Source organism: Rhynchophorus ferrugineus, unplaced genomic scaffold, assembly GCF_030347505.1.
Source record: "Rhynchophorus ferrugineus isolate W39M unplaced genomic scaffold, kcgeb_rfMv2 rfM4, whole genome shotgun sequence".
In the NCBI taxonomy this organism is placed as follows: domain Eukaryota; kingdom Metazoa; phylum Arthropoda; class Insecta; order Coleoptera; family Curculionidae; genus Rhynchophorus; species Rhynchophorus ferrugineus.
The window spans coordinates 43,182,684-43,198,181 of NW_027472583.1; the positions used below are offsets into that span (position 1 = coordinate 43,182,684).

Below are 15,498 nucleotides of genomic sequence, written 5' to 3' on the forward strand. Positions count from 1 at the left end.
TACTTTGTCAAAAGCCTGAGATATGTCTAGAAAAGCAGTCGAACAATATCTTTTGGCATTTAGGTCCGTGTTTATTTTGTTTACAAGTCTGTGCACTTGTTCTATAGTCCCATGCTTATTGCGAAAGCCAAACTGATGTTCCGGAATAATTTTTCTTTTTTCTATTATATAGTTTAAGTTTTTATGTATAATTTCTCGAAAACTTTCGAGATTATTGGTAATAAACTTATAGGTCGGTAGGAGGTCACATCTTCTGGTATTTTTTCTGGTTTAAGAATCATTAATATTTTAGCTACTTTCCAGATACTAGGGAAGTAATTAATTCGTAGCATAGCATTAAATATAAATGTTAATAGTTTTATACCCCTTTCTGATAGTTTTTTTAAAATTTTGCCAGTAATTAAGTCATAACCAGGAGCTTTTTTAATATTAATCTCTCTCATTATTGTTTGTTGAACTTTTTTGACCGCTAATTTCTCGTGCGGTAAATTCATTTCAAATGGTGAATCTAGAAAACTAGTAATTTTATTTTCCTCATCTTTATGTAGCTGAGACTGGAAAGGTTTAAAAACATTTTTTTAAGTGTTTTGAGAAAATGTCGGCCTTCTCTTTATTGCTTCTCGTCCAATTATTTTCGTTTGTTTTAATAGGTGGGTTATGCTGCTGGGATCTCCTGAGCTTTTTTGTTGCTTTCCACAACGAATAGTCTGTAGCCTCAGTTGATGTCAAGTTTTCTAGGTATTCTTGAATGCCTTGGTTTTGTTCAATTTGGATTAGATCTCTCAGCTCTTTTATTGCCCTATTAAATTTTCTTTTATTCTCTTCAGTCTTTTGCTGTTGCCAATTTCGTCGTAACTTTCTTTTTTCTGCTATCTTTTTCTGTATTGTACATGATATATGTGTATTTTTTCTTGGAAATGTTTCACTATTAGGAGTCGCGGAATATGCTGCCTCCTGTATATTTTTTGTAAGATTTTTTGCTGCTATTTCAATATACATTTCAGTTTGTATCGGTAAGTTTAGAGAGATGTTTCGGTCTAAGTTTTCTCTAAGTGAGGGCCAGTTAGTTCTATTATTGCACAGAGAAGGAGGTTTATCTTTTATGGTAATTTTTAAAGAATTTGTTACCATTATTGGTGAATGATCAGAAGACAGGTCGAAACATGATTCTGCCTGACACTGAAGGCGGCACAGAGTCTGAAAGCCAATATGTTGGTTCACTAGTAGAGTTATGTTGTAAGTTATCTGTCCTTATTGCTTTTAGCAGTTATCTAACTTTTGAGGTTATTACTATTGAACCCCACATTAAATGTTTTACATTATAATCTCCTCCGGCTATAAATCTATTACCTAGCGTACTGAAGAATTCTTGAAATTGTTCTGCCTTGTTATCTTAACATTTATGAATGCGCAATTTCTAGTTTTTCGTAACAGAAGGAAAACTAGTCCTAACTAGTTTAAAATATAGTCCAAACGAGTCAAATTAATAATTACTACAAAATGTTAATATCTTTCGTTGAGAAACAGGTCGAGAAGACGTAATTTCAGATTTTAATAGCAACAGTACTACTTGTGAATGTCATATTCGTCATATATATGTAGCATTTAAAAAGTAAAAGTCAGTAGCAAATTCTAGATATAAAAGTAACGTGAAGTTAATTCAATCAAAAATATTAATGCGTCTTGAAAATAGAGATTCCAAAACTTATTTTCAACATATATTGCCTTTATTGCATTCGAAAAAGAGTGAAATATAACTTGGAGCAAAAGTCCCACTACCATCTTGATTGCCCATAACTTTGCTCAAATAATGGTGACCGCGATTTGCTATGCACCTTTCGAATTTTTAAGGCATTTTTCATGACATCCTGCAACATCTGAGGCTGAAGTTCTTCAATTTCTTGACGGATATTGTGTTTAAGATGTTGAATCGTTTGAGGATTATTCACACAAACCTTTGATTATAAAAAAACTCATAAGTTAAAGACTAGCGCTGTTAAATCCGGAGACTAGCAGACTGTTCTGTTTATCGACGTAACCATTGTGAAGAAAATGAGCTTCATTACTCATTATCAATTTTATGATGAGTGCTTAAGTTCCCATAATAAAATATCAGAATTAGATGCTACACATCTCAGCCGAATGATTTTTGATAAACCTGAAGAAACTTTAAAACATTACGAGATGGTTCGACATATATCACGTCATAAAGCTGCTACGGAATTTAACATAGACCATGTAACAGTTTTGAGCCATTTATATAAATTCGGATATGGAAAGAAGGCGGATCCTTGGGTTCCGCATAAATTAACAATGAAAAATTCAGCGTCTTATTTTTGTAGTTGGACAGGGCCATAATGCGCGAAAGAGATCATAGTCTAAGGTTGGAGAAGCTTCGCAAATTTGTAAAAGTGGTTATGTCGAATTTTTGTTGAAATTGGAAAGAAACTGCTTCTCATAAGTTCTCTGAATTTGAACAAGTCAGTAATTCAATTCTATACTCTTAATAACTCATATGACTGAATCCTGCTAAAAAACTACCGGAATCAATACATAGGGGAAGATATTTAGTGACTCGGCAAAATCATTTCTTTCGATTTCATCAAAACTCTTTAGTGTAGTCTCCTTATACAAAATCACTTAGTTCAATTGTTCGCCCAAATAACCAGATATTATCGATAGCATTGATTCCTGTTCGAAATTTATATATTCCCTAACCCATATTTTCAAATTATAGTACTATTGTAAAGTTGAATTAAATAAGTTTCCTTTTTCACCACTCAACAGGCATCCGATATGATGGTGATATAAAACTATATTTCATGAGGCAAATATCAAGTATTAACAGATGGGACACCCAAAATGGCTATCTCAGTGGCATTTGCAGAATAAAGTTCAAGACATCATTCCTGATGAACAATTCGGCTTTCGTGCTCACCACTCGTCCGTCCATCAGGCTACCCGTCTGGCCGCACACATCCATCACGCTCTTGATCAACGTAAAAACCTTGGAGCAGTTCTTCTGGACCTAGCCAAAGCCTTCGACAAGCTCTGGCATGATGGATTGATCGCAAAGTGCGTGCGGTTAGGCCTCCCAGAAGACCTAACCGCTCTCATCAAGTCCTATCTCTCGGAAAGGTCTTTCCAGGTCAAGATCAGGGAATCACTTTCCAGTCGTAAACAAATCGATCGGTCAAATGGTTCAAATTCTGGAGGTTGCAAATCAACCCCCTGAAAACCCAGGCCATCATTTTCCATAAGAAGCATTACGCACTGCGTGTGTCGCAACTTAAGATCGACACCGCAATAATTCCATGGCTGGATAACGTCACCTACCTAGGTCTTCACTTCGACCGGCGGTTCGGTGGACATTCCCAAATCCAGAAAGCAATCCAAAAAGGTTCGGGGATAGCAAACCTGCCACCTTCTCTGATCTGCCTTTCTAGCAGACTTCCCATCTCCATCAAATGCTTAAGATGCCATACAACATGTTAATTCGGTCCGTACTCCTCTACGGATCTTATGTCTACTTCAAGTTTGTTACACCCAACCAGGTCAAATGGCTTCAAGTTATCCAAAATAAGCTGCTCCTCAGGAGAATATTAAACGCTCCATGGTTTGTCAGAAATAATCAAATTCATAGGCAAACTGACACTTCATATCTCAATCATTCCACAAACAACAACTCAGCTCAAGTTCTTCTGAAAACGCGCTTGTTCGCGAGCTGGTCGACATGCTGGGAGCTTAGCACCGCGTCACCGCTAAGCTCCCCCCCCCCCCTTTTCCCAGGCTGAAACGGCCTCATCCGTAGCTACAGTCATAACTTTTGCCCCCATACAACAGTATTCAGTTGTGTGTTAACTCAGGTTCGCAAATCAATAGAATCGCCGGGCCCTCGTGCCGAATAACGGCTGCCCGATCAGCCATATTCCCAAATTTAATGGAGTAGCAGTAGCTGCGTCAAGCATTCCACTAAATAAAGTTCAGTATTGAAGAAACAAGTTAAATTGGCAAAGTTGTAGGTTTATTTCTTTCTTTATAAAATTGGTTTTGGCATAAAAACATTAAAGTAATGAAATTAACTTAAAGTATGATAGTCAGTTATAAAGCATAAATAAAAAAATAGAGCAAAAGAGGTTTTTCTTGGGAAAAAAAACATGTAGTAGCATTTCTATGTGGCGCTGTTTAAATGCTACTAAAATTTGTTTGAATGTATCTCATCGGAATCATCTTAAATGTGTAATAATAACATAATAACATGAATGGCAATGAATTCTGGCACATGTTGACTCAAAAAATCATAAATGAATGGAGTTACTCAAGTGTATAGCGAAGACTTAAAAAAAGAAAGAAATTATTCGGACGATTTAAAGCGAAACTGTAGTAATAGTGGGTTTAGGTCACGATGGCACTGTTCACTATAAACTGATATGTTAAGATATTCAAGTGAAGCGAAGCATAATAATCCAAGGCGTCCTTGCATATCAGTTAAATAAGTATGCTTTCAGTACTGATTGATTATTAGGTTATCAAAAAGGGTCCACCATGACTATCAATTTATGTTCCAATTATGTTATGAAAAGCAAATATATAACACATGTTTTCAAATAATAGACATTAAAGAAGTCTTAAAATATTAAAAAATTGACATTAATTTGTTGTGATTAAAATTAATAACAAATGATAAATGATTCACTTAAATAAATAAATGTTTTTAAAAAAGTATAATTTAACTTCAAAAAGTCGACATTTATATATAATCATACCAAGTATACAATGAAACAGATAATATTATTTATATAATATATAATAAACACCTCATTTACTGGAAAACACAAAAAAATCTGTTTTGACGGAAACGTTAACTATTAAAATTGATTCGTCCGTTTAAATATTGAATTTACAACCCAAACAAAAAGGATGTGTACCCGAAGAAAGGCAAATAATTGCATAACCCTCCGTCTTTTTCAGGGCATCGTAAACTAGCGGCCCTTGAAAAGTGAAAAAGCCCAGTCCAGTAACAGTGGACATTTTCCTGAACTATACTATTGACCCACGCAATTCCAATGGTGGTGTTAAAAGGGGTGAAGGCTTCTGAAAGGATCGGGAAAAATGAGGGGGGAGGGGGGGCGAAGAGACATTCGGAAAGTCGGCCGGGTCGTCCGTAGCGAAAGAAAAATATTTTCGCATCCATTAATTTTGTCATCAGAGAGCCCTTTAGGCAGATCGAAAAATGTGTCCCTTTAATATTTAGATGGCGCTGAGGGGTGAGGGGGCGTGCACCAGGACGTGACTGGACTCAGAGCGGCCGGGTTTAAGGTCGTGGGAAAATCCTTTTTTCGGTTTCTATCGGAATTCTTAAGCAAGGGTGAAGGAAGGAATATCGTCGTCAAGTTCCAAGTTTTAACCTTGAGGAAACGGCTCCGACTGAAGACTTTAAATATTAATGTAATCGAACGGTGAGGTCTTGCGAAGTGGTTGGAATTCAAGCGAGGTCGGAAGTTATGTTCAATTTATCTTTTATTGCCATTATCTCTAATTTGTAATGAAATGCGATCATATCAAATAATATATGTATGTTAACAGCTTTCGTTCACGTGAAAAGAATATTCATTTAATAGAGTGGGTAAAATGGTTTCCAGCGTAAGAAAATTATCATTGTAATATAGAAAAACGAGAGCAAATTTAATTTTTTAATTACAGAGTAATAATTTTATTTAAAACTCAAGATTTACACAGTCGCTCATATCTGAACTATTAACTTCCGTGTTTAAGCCAAGTTTATTAGCCCTGATACTGGAGCAGCTTTTATCAGGTTATGCTATTTGAGTAAGTATTGACTTGTAGTGGTTCAGATATGGTATGTCAGATACAACTGGTCTTATATCCTGTGTTATCATTATCTTGGTCCTTGTTATTTTGGTGTTGATAAAACTCACAATACTTTCGATGTTTTCCCTCAAAATAGCTTTGTGGTGTAGCTTGAATACCAACTTTATTGAACTGAATATTGGGGCGAGTATCCATATATATATATATGAAACATCGCGAAGTCCTTTTATCCATGAACCCATTTCTGCTATGTGCAATTTACTATTTTAACAAACGATTTTGTACACACCTATCACATTTTGTAGTTCCCTTTTTGCTCTGAAAATGCGAAAGGCACCTTTCTGTTTGGATTGAATATAATTTTGATTTTCTATTTCTTTAGTACACTGTCAATGTAGTCTGTTATTTCTTAGAGAAATAGGAGAACTGCTAAGATTGCTGCTGAATTATTTCTTTTTTCGTTCGTTTTCGAAATAATTTGGTTCGGATGTGGTGAAGGCTCTAAAAAATAGGGAATACTGTTATACAATAGAAACCATGGCCTTTTCATCGATTTAACACGCCAAAGAAAGATATATCTGAATTATGCTCAGTCTCTATGGGATTGAATTTAGATGTTGAGAAGTCAGCTGAGTCTGGAACAGGTTGAGTTAATTTTATCCACATATCTAGACCAAACAGAAGGTCTTAGTGGGACACTAGGGGCTAGTACCTTATTTTCAATATGTTCCATGAATAATCATGATTTATCATATTCCATGAATCATCATGAACCAATATTTTCATTATGCTTTTGGAGACAAATAGAACTGCCAAATTTTTACTGCGACCTTTTGTGTCAGATTTACACAAAAAGTGACCATTTGGTGGGTAAATAACAATATTTAGAACATTGTGGTTAATGGATTGCGCTACAAAAAGCTACTAATGGATTTCTGTGACTGATATTATTTATTTATTTCTATATTTTAGACCCATCAGCCTCCGGAACTATTTAGGGTCTGTTTACAGATATGCAATGTGCAAAACATTTACAGTATCAGTTAAAGTATACAATGTTATTACATGTATGTTTCAAGATGACGAGCAAAACATGTAAAAGCATATCGATAATGAACACATGAATGCTACAGTATAATGGTCGCATAACCCATGACAGTGATAAGGATATAAGATATAAAAAATTCAAACGAGCATGCATGATATTACACAGATGCACACTATTAAATTTCTTGTAATTGCCCTGTTACGGTTAGAAAATTATTCAGCTTGTCCAGGTTCTCCAGCCTAAGGCGCTGGTCCATCGTCTCTCCCACGTTGACCAACCATCTTTGCGAGTTGTATCTTCGGCATTCGATTAGCATGTATTTGCTTGACAGTGAGAAAACACATACGACGCACAGTGGTGGACTTCTTCCCTTATGAATGGAGTGCATGACGCATACCTAGTCGCGGAGACTTACCTTGGAGTGACAAGTTGGACCGGTTTATGTGGGACTGCCTCCGGGCTTACCAATACACTAAACCGAAACCGTCTCACAGTTGACCCTTGTGGATCATTACTGCTACTGCATTAAATTTGGGGTTATAGCACCGGCTGATCGGGCAGCCGTTATTGGGTACGATAGCCCGGCGATTCTATTGATTCGCGAACCTGAATTAACACACAACTGGATACTGTTGTATGGGGGCAAAAGTTATGACTGTAGCGACGGATGAGGCCGTTTCAAGGCCTGGAAAAAGAGGGGGGGGGAGCTTAGCGGTGACGCGGTGCTAAGCTCCCAGCATGTCGACCAGCTCGCGAATAAGCGCGTTTTCAGAAAAACTTGAGCTGAGTTGTTGTTTGTGGAATGATTGAGATATGAAGTGCTTGATTTCTGGAGTGTCAGTTTCCCTGTGAATTTGATTATTTCTGACAAACCATGGAGCGTTTAATATTCTCCTGAGGAGCTTATTTTGGAAAACTTGAAGCCGTTTGACCTGGTTGGGTGTAACAAACTTGAAGTAGAGATCCGTAGAGGAGTACGGACCGAATTAACATCTTGAAAAATAAGCATTTGATGGAGATGGGAAGTCTGCTAGAAGGGCAGATCAGAGAAGATAGCAGGCTTGCTATCCCCGAACATTTTTGGATTGCTTTCTGGATTTGGGAATGCCAACGGAACCGCCGGTCGAAGTGAAGACCTAGGTACGTGACGTTATCCAGCCATGGAATTATTGCGGTGTCGATCTTAAGTTGCGAGACGCGCAGTGCGTATCGCTTCTTATGAAAAATGATGACCTGGGTTTTCAGGGGGTTACGTCCCAAAGCTTGTTGCTTTCTATTAGATCCCCTAGGAGTTGGTCTAGATGTCTAAAGTTTCTAGTAGAGTGGTGCTTCATATATCTACGCCAGAAGAGGAAATATTCAGCAAGTGATCCCTTCCCTCTTCTTGGCTAAGTTATCCGCTCTTTCATTTTCAATAATCCCAGAGTGAGAAGGGAGCCACATTCTACTGATATTGAAAGATCAAATTAATGTAGTACGTTACCAAGAGACTGCTCTGGTTCTTATAATAGCGACATTGGCTGTTACATATGTATAATTTTCTCTAATCTCCGCTTTTAGTATTGAATGATGCTAAACATGTATTACCTAAGCACACATTGTTAGATGTTTTATTCTTGAAAAATTAAACTGAAAAAAAAATTGAAAGAAAGGTACTGCTGAAACAAATTGACCACTTATAAAACCTTATACTGACAATATTCCCACTCATGTAGGGCATGCTTTTGATTATTAAAGCATGATTATTTAGGTAGGGTTGAGGATAAGACGTGATACAGTTGAAAATAATCAAAACTGTAAAGATCCTAGTCTGTAGTAGCTTCTGTGCTATTGAAATACATTGGAACGATTGCATAGATATAGAGAGACGTAGAAAGGTGATTTCCCGGATGTGATAACTGACTGTATCTCAAAAAAGAAATATGTTTTTGATAGGATTATGATTGGTGATGAAAATCGATGTTTTACTATAACTCCAACTAGGAAACATGTGATATACTAAAAGTACTTATTGCCATCAGCACTGACTTGACAATGAAATTCTCGCCATGTATATTTTATTAAAATATTAACAATTGACATAACCTGCAATTAATTTATTATAAAGTTTGGCTCTAGCAGAAGTAAGGGCCAATGTCGAATGGCCTCCAACGATACAAGTACAATTGATGTAATTAATGGAAACTTTAATTCAGTTATTCATGAAATTAAACCATTACCAATTAACTATGTATAGTATGTTTTAAATTATGTTAACAGAATGAGTAATATTAAACTACTTATTGTAGCTATTCAATTGATATTGACCTTAATGAATATCGGTGGTTTGCTATTAGGATGACCAAACACTAAAGAAATTGAGGGGTAGGAGTCAGATTAAAAGTCATAGAATTCCTAATAGATTTCTGTAGCGAAATTGACATCTTAGACAGAAAACGCAGTAAAAAACTCCAAAACCGATATGAATCAAGATCATAGAAATCGATCTGAAAGGTAGGAGACTAACAGTGTCCGATTCCTGAGCAACTGCAGTCGACTGGCCTAATAACAGTGTTTCTGTTGAGTTGACTTTAATAAATATTTAGTTTAGAAGTTGTACCGACTTATAATGACCAGGTTAAACTATTTACAGAAAGAAGTTGGTCGAAAATGGTTTCTTAAAACAAAATATCTATAGTCTATATTGACATTTAGTATCGAAAATCCGATAGCACACAAACACCTTAGTAATTGAGTTCGACCTTAAAAAGAATGATTCTTAACAGAAGTGGGAAACGTATGTATTGTTATAAGTTCAACTTACTTTTTTTATATCAAAAATATCAATCAAGTATAGTTTTCATATACGCCTAACGTATCATGCTTAAGATAGGTTCACTTTTATCATTTCCCGTTTTATTTTTCAGGTGGGAAATGGCAGCAGATTAAATAAAATAATGTTCTGCCGCATAGTAAACATTTATTTCTTTTAAAAATTTGAGTGGAATTTCATATCGCCCATTCGGGAAATGTAATAACGGGCAATGTAGCTCACTTTTTCTTGGTTATTTGAATTAGGCTTTAAGGTTATTTGCAGGTTGGATCCGTTCTAATCCAGGATTAGGGAAACTGTTATTTCTCGCCTGTGTTTTGTAAAATGGATTATTAAACTAATTTTTCTTCACAGTACATTAGAATTTCTACATTTGCGATATTAAAAACATTTAATTTTTTTTTAATTATATCTAATTATCTTATCATAATTTTTATCATTATATGTTAGTATGTATATTATCATTTTTCTCACTTTCACTAAAAATAGGAACAATGTACATGATCAAAATATTGTGCAAAACAATGCAACCGTGTTAAAAGTACAATGTTTGATGCAATCATCAATCCATTTTCACACATCGTCAGCATTTCAATACCATGTCCCAGTAGGGCCATGCTTTATCGATCTGAACAAGTGCTAATCAGAAGGTGCTATATCTGGTGATTAAGCGGGGTGCGGCAGAACTTCCTAAATCTTGCAAGGTGTGCTGTAAATTTTTTCCAACAAGACGTTATTCAACTTATTTAACTGATTTTAGTAAACATTTCCAGTAACGTTTTATATAATTTTAGCAGCTCATAATATACTACAATTTGCTGATACCATATACATATTCTACTGTGGTGTCGTTGTGGATGGCTTTCCGTTCCTGACCCATAACTTTTTGCATTCAATATTTTCGTCTAGATCTACTTTTCATTGTCAGTTGAAATCATGTCGAGATAGTTTGAAATGCCATTTTCAGTTATATCGTGTGGTAACTATTTTCCCTCCAACGGAATTTTAATAAGGAATAGTCGTATCTTTAATAATTGGGTGTGCATTTAGGGGTAGGTTCAGACGTTTTAATGTATATGACAGAACTTTATTTCATCTACCAGTTGTTTAAGACTCTTTAAAATATTAATGGTGTGAGACTGAGTGCAGAAGAGGCTTGTGTAATTTACTTGGTTAAGTTTTGTGCCCAGAAATCACACAAGCTCTACACTGACGGTGTATTTCACCAAACAAGTAGAAAAAGGTTATTGATTAGAATGCATATTCATCAGTCGTCTGTCGTTGAAATTTATATTAATAAATTTTATATGAGAAACATGAAAAAATACATATTATATAATTCAAATAATCCATTTTCTAATAACCGAATTAAAAATATCTGGAAAATATATTTCCCAAACTTTTCCATAATTATATGTAAATTAATGTTTTTTAAAACTTTTTCGGTAGATTTAATATTCTCATTATTTAAGTTAGAAGTGGGCACGACATAACATGGCCAGGTCAAAAGAGACCGTCGTCATCTGTCACCTGGGTCACACATTTATCTGCATCTGTCTATATAATATATTTTGTGAAACGAGTCTGTGTAATTTTTGGATAAAAAAGCAAACGATAATATAATGTCACCGTCGAAAGCTATATATTAATTTGAAGGACCTATGAATACAATTTGGATATTATAACATATTATATTGAATAAACAATTTCTGAATCTCATTACGAAAATTATTTCCATTATTACTGAGATGCTAAACAAATGTTAGGCAACTGTGTCTTCTCAAATTTCATGTTTTCATCTGAACATGATATGCAATTTTTAGATGCTTCTCTAATTGTAGCAGTATGTCAATGAAGTGACAATAACCACACTGATGCAGAATGAAATAGATCAAGAATATCGAAGGCTTACTAAATTCATTTTACGTCGAGTCTTTTTCGAGATGTGACAAGCAAAGGCTATAGATTTAAACATTAATATTTTCATATACGCTCATCTAACAAGACGCGAACAGATGATCTGGATGTTTGATAAAGGGAAGTGCTCTTATAGTTCAAGAATATAGTACGGCTTCTCTTAATAAGATAGTTCTAATAAAGATATTATAAGATTATAGTAGGATTATTGTGACGCTTTTTTTGGTGAGTAATTAAGTCACAGTGAGTAATTAACTCTAATGCACATGTTTGCAAAAACGCTTTCATTTAACTGTTGTTCTCATCACTTTATTTAATTTTTCATCCTTCGCATTATCGATTCATCCAAATATTCTCCAATTGTTATTTCGACAATTGGGTGGACTTGATCAATATTTTTATGTTCTCCAGTTAGATTTTTGTTCATAGACACTTGTTCTCTAGAGAATTCATTACACTAATATCGCCACTGTTAGAGCAGCAAACGATTAATGGAAAACGTCATTAAATTTGATGAACTATTTATATAGACTATCATCAGGTTTTGTAGACTTGATTAGAAAGAAAATACAATCAATAAGCGGTAACAGTTAGAATAATTGCTGGAAGCATTTCTGTCCTTTATCTCTGAAGGAAATAATTTAATCGACTAATAGATCAAATCGATATTAGACATGAAAATACTTGGAAGCTTGTTTCGCATAGATTTTGTATTAGTATTTCATTATATTACTATTTAGAGCCTGAATGTACTCTCTGACCTGCTTGGCCTTGTAAATTATTTATGCATAGTTTAATATCTTACCCATTGTAAATGATGGTTTCTTCTTGTGCCTTGGTATCAGAAACTTGCATGTGAGTAACCAGAAGGCCGTATATGGATGTAGAAACTGGGTCCAGTGATATCTCCATTTGAAGTGGTGTTCCTGGTGATACGTTTAGTTCTCCAGTGACCAGTTTGCCGGCTTGACGTACACCCACGGTTATATTGGGTTGAGGTGCCATTCCAATCAAGCTGGTTGTAGTTTCGAGGTCGCTAAATATAGAAATAAAATATAAAAATCAGTGCATGTAATATGTGATGTTATTCGAGAAGTTTTGTGTTAATATTATAAGATAAGAGATAACGATATCAAGTTCGTCGCTTTGTTTGATTGCTTATCGCTTATTCGGTTTTCATTTATTCCAAAAGAAGTTTATATCGGGTGACTGTCAGAAAGTTGCATGTATAGAGGGTGTCGTGTGTGCTAACACATAATATTTGTTGCATATCATCTAAAACAATTAACCGGAATTTATGCATCACTCTAATTAAGATTCGAATCAAGTTCGAATTCAGAACGTGTTACAATTAGTTTTTCGGAAGTTTTATTCTGTTTGTTTTTTGAACGAAATGGTTGTAAAAGCATATTTCGAAAGTTTTCTTAGTCTACTTTATGGATAAAATCCATAAATTAAAATGAGATACATTTCAAACCATTCTTCGTGACTTTGAAAATCTAGTTTTACCACCCAGCATATGACATATTTACTGTAAAGTTTGACATTATTGACGACACAAAAACTCAGTTTTCAGTAATTTCTTCTACTAAATTATAATTTTTAATGGCTATCAAAGTAAAATAGTTCAAAAATTGAGGACTGTAATTATAGATTTAGCTCTGACGATGAATTACTATTTCTAGTAATTGTCTAGTCTAATTGAGCCTAACGATGGATTCGTTTACATTTGATATTTACTAAAGTAACCAAAATCGCAATCTTTAAGTGATGACTATTAGTAGGCCAGTAGATTTTAAACGCTTCATCAATATTTAACAGTAATAATATTTCTTTACAGTGAATCCAGAAACATCTGGTAATTGTTAATATATAATTCTGTTGAAGGTCCCAAGAAATAGACACTACGATGGTAAAAAAACGTACCAACTGAAAAACCAAATAGCAATTGTTATATAGACCCTTTAAGTACTTAATAACAAATAGTAATTTTTTACAAAATTAATAAATTTTGATAAAGGAGTAAATACATGAAATTTTGAATTATATGTAGTAATATTTTATTCAAAACAAGACAAACCATAATTCGAACTCTTTCACTATCACTATTATTCATTCAAAAATAAATTACATTGTTTTTCTATATTCAAGGCAGCGCACCTCTGGAATCTTAAATTTTAAATATCTCCGAAAAAAATAAGAGTAATAACTAAGCAATCACAAATTGTAACATGTAATGAAAGATACTTACAGAGGTTCCTCGAAACCAGCAGGGAATACGTTTCTCCTAGAGACTGTGTGCTCTTTCAGGGATAGCATGGAACATTTCACGTGGACTGTTTCTCTAGTCTTGGGCTGACCATCGGATTCCGATTTTTCAACAATCAAAGTCTGATAATAGATTTTCTTGCCCTAAAGTATAAATGATACAAAAATATATTAATCAACTAAACTTTATTAAGCTACAATAATATAAAGAGACTTTATTAAATCGATTTTTTTTTCGGTAATATTTGCCACTTTTAATTATCTTTTACGTTATTATGTATTTTTGTGGATGTATTTATGAATAATTGTGAATAAATACACTTAGTGATTTCACTGGTTTTTAAAAAAATCTAGTATCTGATAATACCATATATGTCAGTCGAAATGTCTATATTTTGTGATCGATAATCAATATCAATTTATTTTAAGCTAATTAGACCAACATGATTTATGGTGTTGCAAATATGATTGATACTAAATAATATTCTCGTATCTTGTTAATTTTAAAAATAGTTATACACAAAATATAAATATATGTTATATAAGGTACGGACAAAATTATATCACGACAGCTGCCAATTGGTTCAATAATGTTGGGCAAGGAAATCTATTCCTCATTATCTGCTCTATAACTCCCTACAATGGTTCAATTATGTCTTCTTTGGAGATTATACTGGATAGGAAAGGTATTTAATGATATTATGATGCTCCTCACACCAACCTCCTCACCACCTCTCACCTCATACACCCACCAAGTGTATAGGCTCATTATTATTTTAGAATGTTGCACTGTTTTGTGTTATGTTGTTTGGCAAAAATAGGTCATAGCAAGAACTTCATTACTGAAAAAGTCGAGACATTCATGAACAGTGATGCAGCTAGTGGTATGAATAAGAGGAATGGTGAATACTAATATATTACCGCATAAATCATAACGTAGCGTCCGTCATGCTTAACGATAATCCTGATTATAGGCTTTCTTTGTGGTTCCCCATATATGTACCCAGCATTTGTAGAAAAATATATAATATAATAATATGTCCATTATAAAGGGTTTTCAAGGGCTGCGTTTCCTTCCATTAGTACTTGACCATTATGTGTGACCTGCTTTTGTCAAAACAATATTACTCAAGTGAGTATTGATCTATGTTGTTATTTTTGCCCCGGTAGTTTTATATTGTTTGGCAACAACCTATTTTAATCTTCGTTGATCTCTGTCAGCTAACTTCGTCCACTATTCCTCTTCAACAACGATGTTTTGCCATCTTTTGCCTCTATTGTCATTAACGTAGATACCAAATGATCGTGAAATATTAAACACTTCAACTGTTTCAAGTTTGACTGAATACCCATTTCAACAATTGCTTGTCTTAAATACAGATCAAAGCCTGTAATAAAGTACAGCCCACAAAACTTAACAAGCAAACTGAGCAGACACGCGCGACGCATTATTCCTTATTCAACGGCATGCAGTATTTCCGACATGCATTAAGATGTCCTGTGCAAGTACAAAAATAAGGAAAAGCCAACGGTTAAGCTTAACATTTTTAGACACATCTTTAAGAGACAACTCAGTTGATGGTGCTAGTGGTATCTGTAAATAGTTGTTACTTTTAAAGTT

At 34.4% G+C, this 15,498-nt stretch overlaps 1 protein-coding gene across 1 annotated transcript in view; it reads right to left on the reverse strand.

Annotated features, from left to right (window-relative positions):
* Positions 1-15,498, reverse strand: part of qsm (Zona pelucida superfamily protein qsm) — a 220,937-nt gene that overhangs the window by 33,112 nt on the left and 172,327 nt on the right. The window contains exons 3-4 of the mRNA XM_076403308.1: positions 13,861-14,021; positions 12,415-12,645 (exon numbers count right to left, since the gene is read on the reverse strand). Of these exons, the coding sequence (XP_076259423.1) occupies positions 12,415-12,645; positions 13,861-14,021 (392 nt within the window). The remainder of the gene's footprint in view (positions 1-12,414; positions 12,646-13,860; positions 14,022-15,498) is intronic.